General features: G+C 56.8%; 1 protein-coding gene across 1 annotated transcript in view; it reads right to left on the reverse strand.

Moving 5' to 3' along the window:
* The window catches only part of PTPRN2 (protein tyrosine phosphatase receptor type N2), a 639986-nt gene that overhangs the window by 360197 nt on the left and 256777 nt on the right, over positions 1-23012 (reverse strand). Inside the window, exon 11 of the mRNA XM_077761727.1 lies at positions 8422-8501. Coding sequence (XP_077617853.1) covers positions 8422-8501 — 80 coding nt within the window. The remainder of the gene's footprint in view (positions 1-8421; positions 8502-23012) is intronic.

The raw sequence follows: 23012 nt of genomic DNA on the forward strand, positions 1-23012 counted from the left end.
CTGCTCTCATGTTTCCACAGCGGGAGCACAGGAAGTGGAACCTTTCACCAAACTGATGCTGGGTGAACTGTTACTCCTTCATTTAGAATAAAGTCAGAAATCCACAAGGGCCTTCAAAAAAGAACACATTCTAGATTTAATTACAGATAAAAGAAATCTGACTTCTATTAAATGATGATAAATTGCGTATTTAGACTAGAAATTACCCTGGAGCATGAGAACGTTACTGTCCCTCTGCATTCCTTCGGAATAAGAAAATTACGTGAGCTTCGCCCCTGGAATGCACCCCTTGAGAGAGAGAACACGGTGAGCGCGTGGAACAGCAGGTACCACGCTTTCCTCTGGGACGAGCCTGCCCTACACCCGGATGTGGCCCCGCTGGGCCCCGGGAGACTGACATGCCTGGAGTCCCTTCTGACGGCGAGCTGTGCTTCCGTTTACCCTCCCTGAGAACCGCCTGCCTGGCCGGCAGCCAGGCGAGCAGGAAGGGCAGCCACCGAGTGGAGGGCTGCCTGCGGGCTGCACGAGGGTCGGGGCGCCCCTGCCATGGGCGCCCGCCCTCCACGCTCTCCTCCACAAGGGGGCGGGCTCCTGGCTCCACTTCCATGAGGCTCCGGCCCCACTCGGGGGGCAGTCGGGGGGCCGGAACCCCACATGGTGCTTCTCCCCGTGGAGGTGCCTTCCAATGTCTCCCGCCTCTTTGGCAAGAAGGTAGAAGTGGGCGGCACTGGGCGTCTTCTCTCGGGAAGGTGTGGAAGTTTACCTTACTTTAGGTCACAGGTCCCTTGAGTTGCTCCAGCCTCGGGTGGCCGCCGCTCCCGGAGGCGCCTCCCGTCCGGACACGGTCCCGGGCCGAGCGGACCCCTGGGGCAGGCTGGCAGCAGGCCCGCAGCTAGGGCCGCTCACGCGCTGGCGGCGGGCAGCAGAACGTCAGATTCTGAGGGAGCCTTGCTCAGCGCGCCCTCGAGCATCAGCCATCGTCCTGGGCAGGATCCTAAGTTCATGGGAGACAGCCTGCATTTCTCCTCTTTTCCTGGAATTCCTCTCCTGGCTCCGCACNCAGGTGTGTGGGGTAGAGTCAGGTGAAGTCTTATCTCCACACAAGTGAAAATGCCATACACTCGCTTTTTGGTGAAAACACTGCATTCAGGGTGTCTCGTGAAACAGGGGAAACGTACTTCAAATGCCTCACAGTTTTCTTCGCTCCACGTTTGTTGTTTGGATCAAACCTAAACGCTGATGAGCTCCTGCCGTGGGCAAGGCACCCAGCTTGGTGGCGGGGTCTAAAGACCGTGACCACTCGGCTCCACCTTTGGGGACGGAGCGGTCGGCGGCTCCCAGACGTCACTGCCACCAGCCACGCCTGGCGGGTGGCCCTGACCCGAGAGAGGCTGTGTCGTGAGGCACAGGCCCGTACCTTCTGGTCCCACGCGGTCCAGGCACACAGACACAGCAGCGATCTGAGGGGAGCAATGGCGGCTAAGAATCCCCACGGCCCTCGGAATGCAAATCTCTCCCAGGAGACCCGTCCTGCCTCGTGTGATGGCCATGCAAGCCCACGGAGCATAATTACCAGTCCTGTGTCTGATGAAGAAGGAACCCAGGGCTTGACGAGACCCAATGAGAACCCACCCCACCCTTCGAGGCTCTCCTCTGCCAGCCTCCACCGTCTGGGGCCGCACGGCGCACATCCAGATGGAGCGTGGGAAACAGAACCAGCTCTAGCCCGGTCACCACTCACGGGGCACTCCGCTGCGGCCGACACGCCCACACTGGAGAAACAGGTGCTAAGCAGGGAAGCCGTATCCCTCTGAGCTGCAGCAGACACCTCACGCCATCCAGCTGACCCCTTCCTGCTCTGCTGGCGGGCCGGCCAGCTGCCCGAGGGGTGCCGTCCTTGACCACAGGTGAAGCAGGTGCCTGACGCACATCACTGCGTACCCCCTACGGAGAAGGACCACAGGGCCAGACGGGTTGGGGAACCAGTCTTGCCGTGTCAGTCGCCAGGTTCAGTTTAAGAAGGAGCCCTGGCAGGCAGAAAACGTGGCTGATGGATAGGAAGCAGGCTGTGAGGACACAGAGCTGCCCGCAGCTGGGGTTCCGACCAGCAGGTTCCGCCAATGACAAATATGCATACGGACGTCTGAGGGGCTCTTGCCCAAGCGCCACATAGACTCGTGCTGCTCCCAAAGGCCGGGGCCCATTCCTGCCCCACCCCACGCAGCTCTGGGCTCGGACACCTTCCTGACCCTCTACCCTTCCAGTGAGAGGTCCTCTCCTGAGTCCCAGCATCTGCAAGACCTGCCCTGGGGACGGCCAGCCAGGTGACAGCTTGCTGATCCCAGCCACCCTGCACTGCGGCCACGGGCCAATGGGTGGGAAGGGCTGTGGCGGGGCCAGCGTGCCACACATCTGTTGTGCAAGAGTTCTTCAAATACTGGGCCTCAGAGAGCGTCCGGGAGCATGACGCGGGGGCGCCTCCAGGGCTGAAGACCTGGGTGTGGCCGTGCGCTGCTCGTGAGGGCTGCTCGGCCAGAAGATACCCTCCCAGCCTGGCCCCCATGGGCCCCTGAGGGACAGGCACTAAGGGCTGTCCGAGCCCAGGGAGCGGCAGGCCACAAGAAGCCATGCAGGTGCGCTGAGCCCGCCACGGGACCGCAGGCCGCCTGGACTAGAGTGTTCCGCTCTGCCACTCCTCCTCGTCCATCCAGATGCCACAGGGACCGTGGTTTGTGAAAGGGCTCCCAGGAAGGGGGCTTCTAACAGACACCCATGTTCTCCCTTTGAGACAGCTGGCTGTGCCAGGCCTGTGGGCAGCACTGCGGCAGATGGAAACTGCCGGAAGGTGGTGCTGGCTCGCCCACATGGGGGGTGTGTCATTGAGCCCTGGCCACGAGGTGCACTCGGCGAGGGCCCCCCCAGCACCTTCCCCGGCCCCCTCGCTCAAGTGTGCGCCGTGCTCCTCCTGTCTGGGTACGACCGCCGACCTTTCTGCGCTAAGTTGCTGACAGAACGCAGGAGGCTCATCCGCCTGTGGACAGAGTGCGCACCACCGGAAACGGGCCCGGCGAGGACTGGGGCTCTAGCACCCATGCTCGGCGCAACAGCGAAGGTTCAGTGGGGGCCAGCTTCAGAGAGCCCCTCACGCCCGCTGCTCACACCCCTGCACACGGGAGCTCCCCACGTGCCCTCACTGAACCCCCGGGGCGGTGGGCACGGAGCAGCGGAGGCAGCGAAGAGAAACGCCGTGTAGGCTGTGCCGGTGCCCGGGTCCTGCCCGGACCACGTGCGAACGCCCACCCGCCTGCATCTGGACGTCTATTTCCGGGCTCACCTTGCCCCACACCGGACCCCCGCCGCCAGGTGCTTGGGCCTCCACCTCTCCTTCCCTCACCTCACATCCAGTCTCCTGCCTGCCGCCGAGTCCGTTAAATCTGCAAACCGCGTCCAGCCCTGAGCATCTGGGCCCTGTCACCCTTTCCAAGACAGCATCGCCTCAGACCAGGATTTCCGCCAGGAAGGCCTCCCGGCTCCGTTACTTCCCTCCTCTCACGCCCACCAACGCGGTCAGCCAGCCGGGCAGACTCTCGTAGGTGTTTCAGGTCATGTCACACCAGTGGCTTCTCAGCTTACAAGGAGACACCTAAGTCCCACCCCAGCCCCATCGAATGTGGGTTCCCCCAGAATCGATCCGGATTCAGATCTGAAGGCCGGCCATCCGGGGGAATACGCAGAGCTGTGAGGAGAGGGCTGTGCTCATAGAGGCGACCCGGCTGCACACAGCACACGTGGGTCACCCACCATGAAGCGCTCACCCACACGCTACCCTGTCCGTGCCCGCACGTCCTCACGTTACAGAAGCAGCAGCTGTGGCTCCCAGACCCGTGGCGGGAACGTAAGGTCAGCAATAACTGACCTGTTGCGATTTCAGCAGGCAGGGCTGCCTCATTTGACCTTCACGGGACCCGCAGAGTCAGCGCCGTGCCCCATCCGGGACTTGCCCACAGTCCCACAACTTGGAGGTGGCCGTGCACACACGAGCTGGGGAACCCCACCGCAGGCCCCAGCCCCGGGCTGGACTCTGCCCCTCTCTGACCCCGTGTCTACCACACGCTGAGGGGTCTACGCAACGGGACAAAGCACTGATTCCAGGTCCTGGGCTCACATGAGACCCCTGCGCCCACGTAGAGCCTGCCTGCTGGTAAAATTAGACAACGTCCCACATAAAGTGGGAAGACCAGTGACTAATTTGGCAACGCTTACTTAGCACTCTGTGTCACGCTTTACCTGTGGGGCAGGTAAGAAGGCACGCAGACCATGGTCCCACCCAGGAAAGGCTCCGGCCTGATATTTCCCACAGGCTGTCAGAGCAGAGAGGCTGACCTGGCGGGCGTGGTCCGGGCCCTTCCAGAAGCAGCAGGTGGAGAGGTGGTGGGCTCCAGGTGCCGTCCGTACCCAACAGAAGGCCGTGAGCCTGGGCACGCCCCGTGAATGGCACAAAGCAGACCAGAACGACTTGGGACCCCAGGAGCACGGAGAGTGTCTGATGTTCTCAACAGTCGAAGGAGGCCAAGTGCCTCCTGGAGCAAACAGGGCGGCACCCACTCACCCCTCCACAAGGGAGAACATGCTCCCCCCGCACAAGGTGCTGGTAATACACGGGCTCCCTTTGTCTAGCAGTGAATATCGCATAATACAGTTTCTAGTATTTAGTCTAAGTCCCCATCCCTAACCCCTCCCTCAGCGTCGTTCATATATTTCTTCACAGGTAACCCTGCAAATTAGGGCAAACAAAATCCCCTCATAGCACTGACTCATTTACGCTCAGGGTGAAGCCATGAGGAAAACTGGCCTTCACAACTTCTCATTACGGAAACATGGCTCAGGGAGTCTTCTCCAGCTGGGCCGGTTAGCACGGCTCCGCCGCGCCGACAGCACTGCCCTCCACTCCGGCAGACGCTTGTCAAGATGCCAGAAGCAATTACCTGGCTGTTTAGAACGGACTGATGGGGCCAGTGCCCTTCCCCTCCTATCCCCCGTCCAAACCTTCTGGAAGCTGCAGCCGTCAGGCACTTGCTCGGGGGCCGCCAGACGGCCGTCCTTCCTGCTAACGTGAGCAGCCCGTGCTGTGCCCCACCCGCCCTGCGGGCCACCCACCCCACAAGCAGCCCAGTGCTTCCAGGTCCCCGGGAGGCCTCCGCCCAGGACGGCCGACCACCAGCCTCGCCATCAGCGAGTGAGCTGGACATGCCACCAAGCGGAAGCCGAGCACCGAAAATCCACGGCCTGCCGCCACCGGGACAGTCTGTAAGGTGACCGCTGGTAGTAGGTGACAGGAGCCCAGGGGTCATGAGGTGTGCGGTGCTACAGAGCGCGAGGCAAAGGTCACTTAACCGTATCTTCTCGGATGGGAGAAACACAAACGTTGATGAGAAATATACTACGTAAGAAAAAAGGACGCGAAGGGCACAGAAGGACTTCTCTGCTTGGTCAGATGACTTGTCCAGAAAGACCAGAGGTAACAACTGACTCAGCGCGGTGTGCACGGCTGCGGAGTCAGCGAGCTCTGCACCCGGATCGCACGGGCGCCACCTACACACCAGCACCAGCTGTTTCCACCGCTCTGCAGTGCGGAACCGTCTCCTCACGCGGGACCCGCGCCCTCTCACGGGTCACTCACGCCGCGCGCTCCCGCGCCCTCTCAAGCGCATACAGGTTCATACACGGGGCGGAACGTCCAGGAGAGAGTCCCATGGTACAGGGAACAGAATCCGGACGCCGAAAACCAGCTGCGCTCATCAGCCAGGACACACAGCGCTGACGTTTGCTGTAGGAACTACGTGCCTGTTCGTTAAGTTTTCTATCACTCTGTATGAAATTAGCAAAAATAAATTCCCTTTCAGTTCCACCAACAGGGGTGTGTCCCCTTCATTAATAATAAATAACAGGAGACACCTGCGCGTCGTTCCACACAGTCCCTGGGTTTGCAGGCAGCGATCCCAACTGTAGGCCCTGTCCCTCAGGGTGCCGAGGGCTCTGTCCCTCAGGGTGCTGAGGGCTCTGTCCCACTGGGTGCCGAGGGCTCTGTCCCTCAGGGTGCCAAGGGCTCTGTCGCGCAGGGTGCCGAGGGCTCTGTCCCACTGGGTGCCGAGGGCTCTGTCCCTCAGGGTGCCGAGGGCTCTGTCGCGCAGGGTGCCAAGGGCTCTGTCGCGCAGGGTGCCGAGGGCTCTGTCCCGCTGGGTGCCGAGGGCTCTGTCGCGCAGGGTGCCAAGGGCTCTGTCGCGCAGGGTGCCGAGGGCTCTGTCCCGCTGGGTGCCGAGGGCTCTATCGCGCAGGGTGCCCAGGGCTCTGTCGCACAGGGTGCCGAGGGCTCTGTCCCGCTGGGTGCTGAGGGCCGCCAGCCCACCTGACCCAGGTCTGCCCGACAGTGCCGTTCAGCAGCTTGCAACAAGGCTCCACATATCTTTTAAAACANACACAGGATGCTGAGGGCTCTGTCACACAGGGTGCCGAGGGCTCTGTCGCTCAGGGTGCCGAGGGCTCTGTCCCACTGGGTGCCGAGGGCTCTGTCACACAGGATGCTGAGGGCTCTGTCACACAGGGTGCCGAGGGCTCTGTCGCTCAGGGTGCCGAGGGCTCTGTCCCACTGGGTGCCGAGGGCTCTGTCCCGCTGGGTGCCGAGGGCTCTGTCGCACAGGGTGCTGAGGGCCGCCAGCCCACCTGACCCAGGTCTGCCCGACAGTGCCGTTCAGCAGCTTGCAACAAGGCTCCACATATCTTTTAAAACAAGAAACCATAAAAACTTCCTTTCCTTGTTAACACGTGAGTGAGTCTAGTGCTCAGAGAGCTCACTTCTCTTCCTCGGAGACTGGAACTCAGTACCACTACCCTTGGTGTGTCCACTGCCAAACCACAGAATCCTGATGTAGATTCAAACATAGCTTGGATTCACCAAGCTATTTCTCATAATCTTTTTCCTGTATAGCACCAGGTACATTCGTAACATGATAAAATTATGTACAACATAAAAGAACTAAGTCTTTAAAAGTACACGCCGTCCCCTCTTGCACATGCACTGCTAGAAACACTCGCTTGCACAGCCCTGTAAACACACTGGTATACCTGAGCAGATTCAAGTACTCAGGAAGTTACTGCCATGGCTCTCGAACATGTCTGGTGTGCAATCCCCCACCCAGCATACAGCACTTCAGTACACGACATGAACACATTGAAAATGACCAAGAAACTAGATTTTAAATAATCAAACCCATTTTCCCCAGAAAGCAATAAATCAAAGACCACTGTCAGTGAGTATGCTGCCATGATTGTAAAAGATTAAAAGAGCTCCTTGCAGTTTATTCTACTCGTTGCTGCGTCCTGATGTCCCCGCAAATCCGACCTGGAAAGCGTCGCTTCCCAGCACTGGGATGAGCAGCCGCCTGTGGGACAGCTGTGATTGTTTCTGCATAAAAACCCAGTCACTGACCGGGTCTGAACTTCGTTGGACAATCTCCGCTGCGGAGAAGCTAGGACGGATGCTGGAGGGAAGGAGGGGCCTGCAGCCACGAGGCTCACGGCCATTGACACGGGATCCCATTCCCTTTCATGGGGCCGGGCACGTGGACTGAAGTCCGCCGGCTTCTCTCCCTGGGGCCACATCAGGCGGCTCCACTGGGAAAGACGCTTTACTGCCTGCCGAGACCCCCGGCCCTTTGGCCTCCCAGCGACACGGGCCACGGAAGCGAAGCCCGGGGCGCTGGGCTCTCCACACAGTTGAAGTTGGTCAGGTTTCTGGGGCAGAGTACAACTTTGCAAGGAAGTGTCCCCTCACCAGACATCCCTGGCCCCCGAGACCAGTGCTTTAGCAAAAAGACTAAGTAAGGGCACCAGGATGTCCTACAAGTAAAATTCAACAGCCACCAAACTAGACAAGAGCGACAGCTGACCCCGTCAGACGGAACGCTGCTGACACCCACGGCCAAGGGCCACCCCATGCCGAGGTCACTCGCTAGGTCTCCAGGCAGGTGAGTGGGAATAACTGGGGTCCGAGAAGCAAAGCTGGAATGAAGTTCTCTGTTTCTATTCGAACCCCCCGTCCTGCACTGACGTGGTCTGGGACAGACAGAAGCGCAGCCACTGTGCGCTTCTCACTCGGGACGTGGAAAACCTCAAAGCAAAATGGCACTGGCTCGGTCCACAAGGGGGCGCCACACTCACCAGGCCCAGCTCCCCTGGGCAGCGGGCTCTGTGTCTCGGGCTTCCTGCACCCGCAGCCCGGCCTGTCACACGTGTTGATGAGGCATTCGTGCTGACCGACTCTGCCGTCCCCCCGTGAAATATCGGGGTGCTGGGGACACTGTGCACCTCCTCCGCCCGGGCTGGGCGTGTGTGCCCACGTGTGTTGTGTCAAAACAGCCTTACCTGCTGCCTGCGCGACATCTCCCGTCGTCATGTTCTGGACGCTGGCGCTCACTCGGAAGGTCACGGCTGGGCCCAGAACACTGGAAGAGACCATTAAGAAGGGGCTCAGAACCGCCTCCGCACAGAGTGTCGCTTCTCTGAAAGCTACGTAGGAAACATGGACACGCGGACGACACGCAGGCCTCAAAGCCACGGCTTGTTCCACGTGTGGCCTCTGCCAGGCTCCGGATTCTTGACACTGTGCCTTTGTCCCCATGTTCCAAGAATTCTGTCGACAGGCTTTGCTTTTCTAACCCGCACACGGTAGTGTTCTTATAAAAAATTCAAATCAACCCCAATCAACCAACGAGAACAAGCAGATATTGCAAGGGAAGAAGAAAAATTGTTATCGAAACAGATTTTAGTATTTGGCTCCCACAGGAGTGGTAGGAATCAAAAGCGAAACGGGGAGAGACTGGTATTTTTAAATTTCTCCTGACAGGAACCGTTTAAAAAACTTATCAAAGTCATTAAGAACTATTTAGTATAAAAATAACTAGTAGGGAATTGCCAGACAGAAATGATTAAAATTTTCAAAGCTTTTTAAATACTGTGTTGAACATCAGTTTGAAAAATAAATCACTTTTTAAATAATTTTATTCATCTGAAGGGGAGAGGGAAGAAGAAGGGAGGAGGGGGAGGGGGAGGAGAGGAGGGAGGAAGGAGGGGGAGGGGAGGNAGGCTGCAGGGAGGGAGGTGCTCCCCTCCCCCAGCACAGACGCGAGGCAGCCGTGTCCCAGCCCATGGACTTTCTCTTCGACTTCTTTCTACAAGAAATGTCTACACCTTCACAAAACTCTGCTGAAACGCCCTGAAAACACCACCATGTTCATCCTTTCTGCTTGGTTTCCGTTGCCAGTGATTAGAGACCTGACCGGAGCCGTGGCTGCACTCTGGCCCCGACCTGTCCCCGGGGGGCACGTGTGTCCCACCCTCCAGACCCGCTCACCCCACACACACTGGCTCTCCAGGCCTCTACCCGAAGCCACCCAGCCGGATCCTCCTGGTCCCGTCCACCAGAGCCACGGCCACTTCTGCCTCCATGTCTGTCTCCCCAGTGCAGTGAGCTCCGGCCTCCACCCCCTCCCTGCACAGTGAGCTCCGGCCTCCACCCCTCCCTGCACAGTGAGCTCCGGCCTCCACCCCTCCCTGCACACTGAGCTCCGGCCTCCACCCCCTCCCTGCACACTGAGCTCCGGCCTCCACCCCCTCCCAGAGTCCCTCTTGGCCTCACCCCCACGCACACTCTGACCCACAGCACACCCCTGCAGAGCTGCCAGCCGGTGCGGGGCCCCCTGGGCACTGAGCACATTCACTGTCCTGCAGGACACTTGTGGCTCCCCAAATGTCTGGCTCTCTGAGGGCATGTCCCTGCCAGGGCCTCGCACACCTGGGGGGTGACAGATTCACAGCTGTGACCGAGTCATGACACTGGGTGCAGCTGTCTTGTACGTTGAGAGAAGGTCCTGACCAACAGGCCTCCCCCGCCAACCAAAGGGCACGGATCACAGACCTTCACACGAGGACCGTGGTTTGGCGTAGCCTTGTGACATTTCCAGTCCCACCCAAATGTCCAAAATTTCCCGGCGGATGGATTCCCCAAACCCAAAACTCCCTCAGCTGCAGAGAACCTCCTCTGAAGACCCTGCGGGCTTTCCTGGCTCGCCCGCGTCGTGGAGGAGAGCGCGTCCCTCTGCCCGCCATTCCCGTGGGGCCGGCAGGAGGGGCCGGGAGCTGCGTGCGGCAGCCTGGCCAGCCAGGGACACAGCTGACGCCTGGGGATGCGCCTGGTGCTCGGCAAGCACTCGGAGCGACGGCTTCTCACAACCCAGCGCTGGTGACGCGGCACGGCCCCTGGGCCGCCCAGCCCTGGCCCCGCCACCGCGCCTGTCCCCTCTGGTGACATTCAGGGAGGGTCAGGAGTCCAGCCCGGTGCCACGACAGGGACTCAGACTGGCCCCTGCGTGTGACAACATGGAAGTCTCTACACCGAGCTCTCACCACAAGTCTACGTACGTCCCCTCCGCTAGGGCTGTAACCTCATTGGCCTCAGTTCACTCGGCTGTGAAATGGGGAGGCATTCCTGGCCCGGAGGCTCTGGCTTTCCCGTAGGAGCCGCCGTGGGAAGCCAAGGCCGGAGCACACCAGCGCCCGGAAGCGTCCCGGACACGAGGAAGAGAAGGGAGGGCAGGTGTGTAGGGGCTGAGCAGAGACCACAGTCCTCGTCCCCAAATGCCCCGCACACGTCCCCACGCTGCCCTCGGAGACGCTGCTGCCCCTTGGCCAAGCGCCACCTTGTCCTGCCGGTCTGGGCACCCGGCCGTGCCGGAGCACATGGAGGCTCACTGAGCCTCCCACCAGGGGCTTCTGAGGTAAGGGGCACTGTGAGCAAGACAGCCGGACGCGGGGTCTGCGGTGTGCCGTGGACCCACGGGCAGGGAGCGCCGGATCCCCAAACGGAACAAGGATTTCCCTGGCGACTACCTGTGAGAGCGCCGCCGCGGTGACCAGCCCCCCACAGTGGAAGCGCAGGGACCGCCACAAATCCGATCCTCTCCGCAGGGTCAGCCTGTGATTCACTTCCTTCCCCTTTTCTGCTTCGTGATCCCTGGAACGTAATGTTAATCTATTGCCTTTACTTGCAATAAGCTGGGGCTTCTGAGCCCAGGGCTGTTTACAAATAGTGGGTGGACACAAATGGCTTCATCCAAGAGCCCTGAGGGCTTTGTCCCTTCCAGACCCCAGGGTCACGTGGACCGAAGGCCCAGGGGAAGCAGAGGCTGTGTTGGGAAAGTATTTAAACTATTAGCTAGAGGGATACACTAGNCTCCCTTAACGCCGTGTGAATGGATCACCTGAAGTGTGCAGACCAGCCCCCCTCTGTGGGAAGTTGGTCCTTGGGCTGCAATTTTTTTCCTATTTTGCATTACACTGCTCTCAGCCACAAAGCACTTCAACATACTGCAAACTGTCACCGCCTCGCGTGGGTTCTGTGCAGGGGGACGAGCAGTTACCGGGTTTGTGGCGCTTGCTGAAGGAGCGCCCTGCCCGCACTGCCCTCTCGGCAACTGCCCATCACGGTGGGGCGCGGATGGAGCGCCAGGGGATCCCCCTTCCGAACAGAAGGAGTTCTGGTCGACAGAGTGACAAAAGGTGAGCTGGTCAACAGGCCCGGCCACACACGTGCCCCAACCGGCTGCAGCGGTTTTCACGGTGTTCACGGTGAGGACGGGCACAAGCCCACTCCAGTCCCCAAGGAGCGGGGTCTCCCTCTGGGAGCCCTTTGGCACGCTCCTCTCCGGACTCTGAGGACTCCCACACCTCCCGGGAGGTCAGCCAAGGCTCAGGTGCAGAGGAAAGCCACCAGGTGTCTGGCGCTGGGGCCCACCCCGCGGGGCAGGGGCCTGGACGGGAGGTGCTCAGCATAGATTCGGAGAACGAGACCACGACTTTCTTTAAGATGGGACACAAAGGAGGAGAATGGCAAGAAACAAACTGAAAAGCCCAGGATGGACAGTGCCTGGCGGTGAGCCTGTTGAGGGTTCCGGGGGGCGGGGCGGGGGAGGACGGGCACCATGAGGTGCAGGGCGCCAGGTGCTGCGTCGTCTCAGGACTGAGTATTCCCGGGATGCGGTGAACTACCTGTGTTTTTTAAATGCTAGATCGCAGGGGCATGAAGAAGGACGGAGTCTGGAGACGGCCACCCTCCCAGGACCCAGCAGTCACAGCAGCCACGCAAGGCGGCCACTCGGCCACCGCCGCCACCTGGACCCGTGTCCCTCCCACCGAGAGCGCCAGCAGGAATACCAGCCCTCCCGCACCGGCCCGAGGCTTCCAGATGCACAGAACACGGAGCGGCCTCAGGACCACACGGAAGCCTGCCGCAAGGCTGGCCCTGGGCTGCAGTGGGGGCCTCGGCTCTCAGGAGGGTTCCCACCAGCCACGCTCCATCAGTAGGGGCTCCCCGCACCCAAACAGCTCAGGACGAGTAGGGTGGGAGCAGGTCTGGGGTGGGACCGGGGTGCCGGGAGCCACTACTGTCTCCTCAACCAGGTGGCCTGGGCCGTCCTTCCCACCTTGTTCAGTTCTGCTTCTGCAAATACGCGGGGAAAACAGCCCCACAGGCATGATGCTGGCACAGAAAGGGGAATTTCTGTGTCTAATCAGAAAACAAAAATTAAAACCGATGCCTAGAGCCTTGCAAAGTCTCTGAGAAGCAAATATAACATCTAATATTAGAGCTGGCAGGGAGAAGACAAGTCTTTTTTATTTTTTTTTAGAAAGTAACTTATTAATAAATATAGAGTTTCTCATGCAGAACAAAATATTCCAACTCTATTGATACAAAAAATTAGTGTTAGACCAGGAAGAAATCATTGAAACAGACGCAAAGAAAGAGGAAGGAACACCACGTTAGAAGGGAAGGCCTCTGTTTCACCACAAAACAGAGAAACTAATTCTGTTCTTAGACTTTCAGATTCTCATTCAGATCCAACCAGTAATTGTTGGAAACACACGACAGTACATTCCTGTCATTTGTGGCGCTGTGTCCTACAGGGTCAAGGTCAACACAGGGGCGGATTTAAGGAACACTTCACCACGGCTCCCAGGACGCACCGGGCTGGGCTCTGCCCGGCTCTGGCCGTGGCTCCGGTCACGGTTTCCCAGTGCACACGACACCTTGTTTCATGTGTGCTTCTGTTTGAAGACACCGTATTAACAGACTTATTGCTTCCTTAACATTGGCCTTAACACTGGGCTCACCACCTGCCGCACTGTAGTTCATGCCTGAACCAAGCTTTTCTAACACCGCACACTCTCTAAGGCGCAGCCCAGCCTTCCTACACGCAAGAACACGACGCACTACCCTGGGGGATAGTTCCAGACAGTGAAATCACCGACAGAAACACAAAGATGTGGAAAACATAGTGCCGGACAATGAGAAGGACACGTGTTTACAATATGAGCTGAACTAAGAATGTAGGTGGCCCCTTGTTCAAGCTCAGCTGGGAACGTGCCGGTGAGAAACTCAACCGGTGCCCCCTCGGCAACATGTCTTTGACGACAACAAGGTGCTGTGATTTGGGTTACAATTACGTTTGCAAATGTGGAACCACAAAGAGGATCTACTGTGTCTGCCAGTGTCTGTGTTAAGCGCGTTCACACACATCAGCGACCTTACTGTTTTTATCATATTTTACAGTTTAACACTGTAGGGTTTCAGGGCCTTGTGACCCAGTTGTGTACCTGTGCTTCCTTGCGTTGTGACATCAGCATATGACACCCTGTCCCTGCAAGGGACGATGCTGCGTATCTGGGGAGGGTGTCTGGGTGGCCGGGCCCGTCCAGAGTGGCCTGCTGCTGCAGCCTCTTCCGTGAGGCCCTCACGCTCAGGCCTCCATGGCCCACAGCACTTCCGCACGCCATGCTGCGCTGACGCAGGCAGTCGTCCCCTACCTGGAACACGGTGGATCCGAGGGGCAAGACCAGCCACTTCTCTGCTGATGCCGCGGCTCTAGGACGGCGAGCTCACGGCCAAGCTATGTCGGGTCGCTACGGGCAGACTGGGTGCACGGCACACCCCACCTTTGTGAGGCGCTCTGCGCTGACAGCACACGTCCCGGGAGTCCATTTCCTGCAACACCACGGACTTTCCGAGAGTCAGGGTCACCTACTGTGAGAGGGGACACCTATTTACGGTGGCGGAAACGCGAGCAGGTGAGGCCCGCCTGCACACGCAAGCCCTTCCCACTCAAGGGAGAGAGTCTTCGCGGTGTCAGCCCAGGGAGCCCGGGGCCTGTGCGTCCGGCACAAGGCTCCGCGGCCCCTCCTGGAGATCATATCGGAGAACAAAGCCGCACGGTATCTTAGGAGTCAGGCTGGGAAGAAAAGGAAAAGGTGTCTCCCTGACATCTGGCAGCACTCACTGATCTAGAACTCCCGTCAACCAATTGAAGCAAACGGTGCGCGTGCACACGGGTGAAGGGGACATCAGCACGGCTGCCCAAGCCGGGGGTCCCTGTCGTGGACACAAGTGGTCCTGACTCTAAATGCAGCGTTTCCACTCGACACTTCCTAGTGGCTACAGCCTAGTCATGGGTGACGTGTTTATATATTTATAACATATAATTATATAACATTTATAACAATGATTATATATCGATTTTAATATTGACAATTACTCTCTTTTACAGTCACAGAACATGCTAACAAGGAACAGAAGTAGCTTCTAGCATTTTAATACTGACATCTTACTGTTTTTCAGAATTTCCTGTCCTATCATTTAAGGCTAATGAAACAAACAAAACCTCCATTAACCTGAGTGTTAGGGGTGAGAGTTCTGCCTACATGGTCTTTTCTTTAAACGAGGACTCTTTAGAAATCCCTTTTTTCCCTACTTTTATCACTGAAGACATTTTACAAGAATCTAATGCTCTGACACTATCATATCAAGATACTGACATATGAAGCTTCTTAATAACCGTGAGTCGCCAGGTGAGGCTTCTACGTGTTAATTTTCACTGCATGACACTCGAATCTTACGAGTTCTAAGACACTGGCCTCAGCCTATGCTCAGACCGCTATTTCAGGTGAGAATGGGGAAGGCAAGCAACTCCCCGAGATCTTACTTTTCTTGTCAGCTAACACGGTGTCCAAAACGTGGGCCACAAAAATTCCCGTCAATCGAGGGCTCCACTTCGCTTACCTAATGTGGGTGCTGTTTCTCCTGTGACAACAGGTTATACATGACACAGGACTGTTTGTACCAGGCTGTAAAGACAACCAACATGACAATAGTTTTCCTTATTGACGCTGGCTAAACAGCCCTTAACTCTGTACTTAGAGATATAAACCTCAGGGACTAGATCCTCTCGACTTCTGGGGATAAAAAGATGATCACAAAGCTTATGTGGCAGCAACAGGTAGTTGTAAAGTCAATGGTGAAGCTTTACAACTAACAAACGTAAATGCTGCTCTTTTCAACTGGCGCATCTCCTAAGAGTTTTTAGAAATAAAAAAAAATACTTTTGATAGAATATCTAATTAAAATGTTTTTAATAGCATGCTCTGCCTTGACTTAATGCACTGACCTGTTCTTTGTCTATTTGATCCTGGATTTGGGGTAAAACCTGTAACATGGATAGACAGGATGCAGGGAGGGAGGGGGGAGGATGGAGAATGGATGACGGGTGATGGATGGATGGGTGGATTTTATATGTGTGTATATATATATATTATATATAACACACATATATAATATAGAGAGAGAAAGAGAGGGAGAGAGTGTGCCTATATGAATGCAAACATTGAGACATTTTCTCAAAATCCTATCTATGGACTGCTTGAGAATCTTTCTACATTATTTTTCCCATCTACAGGTTATACATTTGTGAATTGCTCATTCTGTGTCTTACTCATTATTAATTTAAAAACAAAATGCTATAAAGGTCCCAAAGTTACCAAACAAAATTGGAATCACTTGGGAGACTTGCTGTGTCCGACTGAACATAGTGTGGGGCCACGTAAGAGCAAGATTTCTTTACACATATACGTGGCCCTGAGGGGCTTCCTACACTGGCCTCTCACCTAGCCTTCAGGCCGAGGTGCCGGGGAGGCCTGCCTGGCACCACGGCTTCGAGAACACCACCGGAGGCAGGTGTATGAGTGCAGGGCTAACATAATGGCATAATTTAGACCCAAAGCAACTCATCTGGCAACACCCTCATTTTACAGATGAATAAATTAAAACACATAGAGTTTTAAGGATTAGTCCCAAATGGTCCAGTTTTAGTGCTGATGCCACCACTGAGAAAGAGACTCCTGGACTCTCCCGGTGGCTTGCAGACACTACGGAAACCCTGCTGTCCACACTCTGGCCTTCACCAGCATCCTTTCCTGGCTACCGGGCCCAGAACCACGTTGCTCACACTCTTTCCCTCGCACTGGTACTGATGCTGAGTTGCTTCTGGGGGTCACCAGCTTCTTCTTTGTCTTTTTCATCAGCTGTCCCTAACTGTAGCTTGGTAGGGGACTATCCCAAGCCATCAACAACAACAACAACAAAAAAAAACAACAGAAAATGAGTCCATGTCTGGCTGCTATAAAAGCACCCTTGCACAACTCATTCCATCCATGTCAGATTACAAAATTCTAGAACTCCATGAAATAGCAAAATAATGCACACATATATTCCTAAAGCACACTTTCCATTACCGTACTTTCTGCACAAGTGTATATTCCTGCCTCACAAACATTAGGCCACAGCTTTCCAAAATACCTAACTTGAGGGCTCACAAAGGAGGAAAGACTGAGAGAATCAATTCCTATTTGTTTGAGGGAACACAGACATACAGAACTATTACACGATAATTTAACACAAGCCTTCACCAAAACATAATGCTGATGATGCTTTATCTTCTTAAAGGGCTGAGCAATTGCTTTATTGTACAGATTGTCTCTTATTTGCAATTACTGTGTGATCACGTGAAATTTGGGAATTCCTCTCTGTCACTAGGGAATGTCTTACCCACACTCTTTCTTCCCATGAAGTATGTGCAAGAAAACAGACTAATCCATATTTATGTTTTGCCTTTGGACTTTTAAAGCATTCGCTTAGTTTTTAATTGCCAGAACACTGTACTGTTTTCCAGCCACAACTGAGAGGTGATGTGTTTGGTCACGAGAAACCTGCACTATGCCCACAGCAATGCCCGCATGGCCGGCCGGACCCGTCTGACTGGGGAGAGCACATCCTGCATGTCTGTAAGGCCAAGGGCCCCGGAGACATATCTTCCATGGCAGCCGGACTCCCACAATGCATGAGGATTCATGAATTTAACAAACAAATAAATAAGTGAATTATCTGTGACAAATATTTAGAAACCAAAGCAGCACCTGAAAATTCAGACTAAAGCTTTTTCCTTTTTTGTTTATTTATTTTGAGAGAGACAGGAGGTGAGAGCACGTGTGTGCACCCGAGTGGGGGAGGGACAGAGAGAGAGGGAGACAGAGGATCCCAAGCAGGCTCCGCACTGTCAGCACAGAGTCCGATGCAAGGCTCGAGCGAATCTTTGAGATCATGACTTGAGCTGAAGTCAGACGCCTAACTGACTGAGCCCCCCCAGGTCCCCCGCTAAGGCTTCCTTGAAGCCACAGTGAAGCCGGGCAGGAGCCCCCCTCCTGGGAATTGGGGTTCCCAGCCTGCCGGGCCCCACAGCAGGGGCGTCTCCTGGCACTGAGGCTCGCTCTTCTGTTTCTTGGTTTGTTTTTGTTACTCTGGACACCCAGGCTGCTTGAAGCCCGGCCTTCACACATGTTCTGGTTTGTAACCCACGACGTGACCCAGCCTTCGGCCGGTCTCCACCAGGAGCACGTCACTGCGTCCCTCAGTCCTGCCCTATGGTGTCACCCCACGCGTGAGAGGGGCAGGACTCTTGGCACACCTTACGGCCTCCCCTCGGGATGGGGCCGGAGAAGAGCCTCCTGACCTGCCCCCTCCGTAGTCATGCGGACGCCGGCGGGCTCGTGGTGCCTGGGGCTCAGGAGAGAGGCGGGTGAGTGAAAACAAGCTCTACTTTGTTCTCCTGGGAAATCTGAGAACGAAGCTGAGCAGAGAATTCTAGTACTGGCAGCACTGGCAATAAATAAAATTTATATTTTACCATGGTGTTTCATTTTATTTCAGTATAAATATAAGTTTTTCATGTGCTCACATATTTCTTGTTTTAAACGACATTTTATCTTCATGGCGTATTATACAGGGAGCACTACCCTCTACTGAGTGCCACGTGTCTGCACACACTTAGCACTCACCCCTCCAACAGCTCTTGCGCAGGCGCCGTGACACCCATCCTACAGATGAGCAAGCAGAGGCGCGCGAGCTTAAGTAGCTCGCCGAACACCTTCAGGCAGTGGAAAGACAGACACAGAACTCAGGCCAGGTTGACTCATTCATTCAGTCAGTCAGTCATTCAGTCAGTCACTGAGCAAATGCTGAGCAGCTGGTAGGCGCCCAACACTGTCCTAGGCTCTGAAGATACATCGCAGAGTAACAGGCCCCGTCCCTGCCCTCAAGGACAGCAGTCTCCTGGGAGCGATGAAGACCCAACTCTTGTAGATCAAGGGATTATTATGAAGAACCACAGTGTCTCTTCGAGCCCTAAATACTGGGACGTCCAGTCCAACACACAATTCCGCCACCCACCCAGCACGCCACACGCTGGGGGTCCGTGCAAGCCTGGGGCAAGGTGACTCTTGACAATCGAACCTGTTCACAGTTAGCCGTTACAGTAGCTTCATAACAGCGACACGATACCAGCGAAACGGTACAGGCTGGGCCCAGCCGAGTGCCTGCACAGCAGGCAGTGCCGAATGTGCTCTTGGCTCTGGGCTCTCTCACAGGATCTCTGCAGAGATCCCACCAGCCTTAGAGCTGGTTATGCAATTTCTGGGGGTCCAGTGCAGAAGGGAGATGGCGGGGCCCCTGTCGAAGAGTAATGTAGGAAGACTTTCAGGACAGCACCGGAAGAACCCTGAAGGGGGGGGGGGTCCCGAGAGCAGGACCCATGTCACAGCCCACACCACGTGCTGACCATCCACATTTACAGGTAGGGAAGCTGAGGTTTAAAAAGCTAAGTAACTTAACCTGCTCCTAAGATGAGACGCCATTTCCCAACAGGAAAGGGGCTCAACCAATACTTTAAATACAAACACCATCACCCAAAGCCTAGAGATTCACTTACAATGAGGAAGGACCACCCTTCACTCAGGCGGAACCGATACTCTCTCCCTCGGTCCCATCCTCGGTCTGCAGACAGGGCTGGGGCAGTCTTGTCACTGGGTGACACTCCCTTGAGCCCACAGGGTAGCTGCTCTAGCCTCTCGGCCAGACCTCCGCCATCTGCAAGGTGTGCGCAGGGCATGGAAGACGGTCCCGAACATTAGGCCCCTCCTGCTCTGCCCGCTAAGGGGGCATCACTGAAGAAATCCTGGACCCGGGTGGAGCAAGGTGATGGCATCCACCTGTGAGCACCAGAGCGTGTGGGCAGGGGACACAGTAAGTAGGGGTGCGGCCTCCACGTACGCAAGGCTCTTGTACGGCTCCAGGTTTTATTGCTGGAGGCTCTTGGCTGTGAGCCATGTTGTCGACCCCAAGCACGGTCTTTGTCACTGTTAATTTGCAGTGCTCTGGCACATGCCCAAATTATCCATGGCTTTGTCATCACTTGGGCTACAGGCCAAAGGGGCCAGCCCAGTGAGCTGAAGGCCACTCTGACCCTTTCTCCAACTTCGTCTTCAATGTCTCCATAAATCAGAGAGACAAGACAGGAGCCAAATAAATGCAGTTCTGCCCCAGGAAACAACCCCCACGCTTCTCGCACCCGTGGAGGGAGGTGCGGGAGCGGGTGGGGGTGTGAGGCCTGGGAAGGAGGGACGAAGTGGGCCTCGGCATCACTTGGACGCACAGCCTCGACCTCCTGGACACCCTCGCCCCGCCCTGGGCAAGGGGACCCTAATGAAAAGTGTCAGTGCGGGGAGTTCCCACCGCGGCACTCCAGGAGCTGTCTTGAAAAAGAAAAGCACTGTATTTTCATCAATTCAGTAAATCACACAGATGGGAAACTAAACCGCGTCTTGCATCAGGAGAACACAGGAAGATTGATCGCAGAATTAGGCTGTCCTCCCGCGGTGCCCTCGGCTGATGCGAGTTCTCAGGACTGATCGGAAGGCTCAGGAGGAGCCCCTCAGGAGGAGCGCCCACGGCAGTCCCCACCCGACCAGAAGTCTCCTTTGTATCGGTCCCGCGGCACCGCCCACCTGACGGCGCTGGGGAAGGCAGCCTGCGCATCCATCAGCACCGTGTGGACAGCCGTGATTAGATTATAAAATCGTGACTGAGGCCGCCGCGTGTCTGCTGGCATAATTACATCAGCATGCTAATGCGTTTTAATGGTCTCTAATGATGGAATAAGAAATAATGGAATTTATTTGACAGCTACATAACCATTAAGAAAACATATTAAGTATAACTGGTACTTCCATGAAAATGTAGACATCTCTGCAAGCGCCAGCTTGGGCGGCGGCCCCTCTTCCTCTCCTGGAAGAGCAGCGGCCAAGGCCAGGCAGCGGCCCCTCCTGAGGCCTCCACTGTGCTGGGTCACGTACGCACCGCTCGGGGGCGGCGGCGTTCACAGCACACACTTGTGTGCACACACACAGTAAGTGAAGACCCAGAGGTGTGGCACAGACGTGAACCGCAGGGATCGCTCTGGCACCAGGAGGCCCGGCTTGGGATTTGAAGCATGAGCTCTCTCGGCGGCAGGGGAGGCTGGGGACAGCTCCAGGCACAGGGAAGGACTAGACAGCCACACACCAGACTCCCGAGGGCTTAAAGAGAAGACGGTGGTGTCAGATTTGGCTCCAGAGGACACAGGAAGCAACCCCCCCCCCCCCCCCCCCNTTACAAAAGATCTGGGCTGGCCACCAGCTTGGCCAGAAGGTGCTCCCTGGAAGCCCTCTGTGCCCCAAGCCTCCTCCAGCACGAAAGGGCTTTGCATGGGAAGGACTGAGACCCGAAGTGAGGAGCAGACCCAGGGTACAGGCCTGGGCCAGAGGGGCTACAGCCAGCTTCCAGCAGACGTCCACGCAGGACACCCCCCAATCACATGTCCCCCCAGACACCCCCCAGCAGGAGCCCCCTGGTCCCCGAGTCCGCCTGGCCTCGCCCTGGCCCCTGGCCCTCGCGCAGCCTCCCCCAGGCCCTCCTAGAAGCAGACCACCTCACTGAGGATGCGGAGAAAGCGAGGCGGCACGTGGGCAATGTAGAAGCTGGGGACGTGGCCTCTGGACTGTACCCAGGGCTAAACATCCTTCTCGACCCTGGAAACCACGTATGTTCTGTCCAGGAGGGGACTCCAAACCGTGGCTGCCTATGCACGTCGTGGGGATGTCATGAGCAGCCGCCTCAGTCCTGCGCTGCTCAGTGGGCTGGTCCGCTGGGGTCTGCGCCCGGGGCGGGGCGATGAGGCAGGCTGCCAGGGGGGCCTCCGGCCTGGCCCAGGCGCTGCGCCCCTCCTCAGCGGTGGGCCCTGGGCACCCGGCCCACCGTGCTCCCATGTGTCCTGAGGATACCCCCCGCCCGCCCCCACCTCCTCAGCAGCGCCCTTCCTGGGTCACGACGCAGACACGCCCCGGCTTCTCACCCAGCAGTGGCAGGTGGGGGCAAAGTCTCCAGGGAACACAAAGTCCCCCCAGTGAGGGGACCTCTGCCCTCTGCCTGGTGCACAACTACCAGGAAGGCAGAGGGAAATAATGAAAATTCAGTACATTCAGTCCCCCGGCCAGACGAAGTTCTACCCTAAAGTCTCTCCATGTGATTACGTTTTTGGTCTAATTTTCTCAGTAGTGGCCCGAGCTGGGATAACCCTCTCCAAGTGCGCAGGCCACCCGGCCGCTCCTGCCACGTCCTCCGGGAGATTCCAACTTTTCCTGTTATTTCCCGCCCTCCGGCTGCTCTCGGGACGTCCTCAATGGCAATGACGGAGGCGCCCACGCGTTCCTTTATTCCCTCAACAGCACAGGAGCCTGGCACCCATCAGGTGAACTTGCAGGGCCGAAGGAAGCACGGGCCGAGCCCCACACCCCCTTCCTGTGGGCAGGGGGAGGCCCCGCTGCAGCTGGGGGCGTGTAGACGCCAGGCCTGCCCCATGCAACCCCTTAGTCTGTGTGGGGGCATTCAAATTTATTTATTTTTATTTTTTTAATTTGTTGTTTTTTAAAAATAAAGTTTATTTAATTTGAGAGAGAGAAAGAGAGTGCACACATGCAGGGGAGGGGCAGAGAGAGAGAGAATCCCCAGCAGCCTCTGTACTCTCAGCGCAGAGCCCAACACAGGGCTTGAACCCACGAACCGTGAGATCATGACCTGAGCAGATGTCAAGAGTGGGACGCTTAACCGACTGAGCCACCCAGATGCCCCTGTTATGGGACGCATGTCCACGGCCACGCCAGGTGCCTCACGTGAACCTGTGTCAGTGACTGCTGTGGCCCTTGACCTTGGGGTCTGGTGGTGAAGACCGAAAACGGCCAGCCACGTGTTGGGTGCGGGCAGGGACAGGCCCACGTGTCCCGGAATCTCCATCTGCCTCCTTGAAGGGAGTGGTCAGCACCACCCAGTCAGGACTGGCTCTCCCTGCAGCCTGTGGAGACCATGCGGGGGGCCAAGGGCCGGTGCCCGCCTCCCTGGGCTGTGCTCACACTGTGCTCCCGATTGGGCAGCTCACGCCTCCTGCAGGGCTGCATGCAGACGGGCAGTGCCCACACACCTGCGCAGAGCTGTCATGGGAGCCTGTGTGGGACGCGATGTGCTCTGACAAAGGACAATTCCAAAGGGCCCGGGAGGCGCCAGGCGGGGATGAAAGCTGCCCCCGAGGGCCGGCGCTGGTTTTAGCAGACACGGTGGCTCATGTTCACGATTTCCTCTCTACGGCTCAAACCCCACCCGGGATGGGGTGGGCATCACCACCCCTCACCTAGAAACCTCGGTGGCCCCA

Source organism: Crocuta crocuta, unplaced genomic scaffold (assembly GCF_008692635.1).
Source record: "Crocuta crocuta isolate KB4526 unplaced genomic scaffold, BGI_CrCroc_1.0 scaffold408, whole genome shotgun sequence".
In the NCBI taxonomy this organism is placed as follows: Eukaryota; Metazoa; Chordata; class Mammalia; order Carnivora; family Hyaenidae; genus Crocuta; species Crocuta crocuta.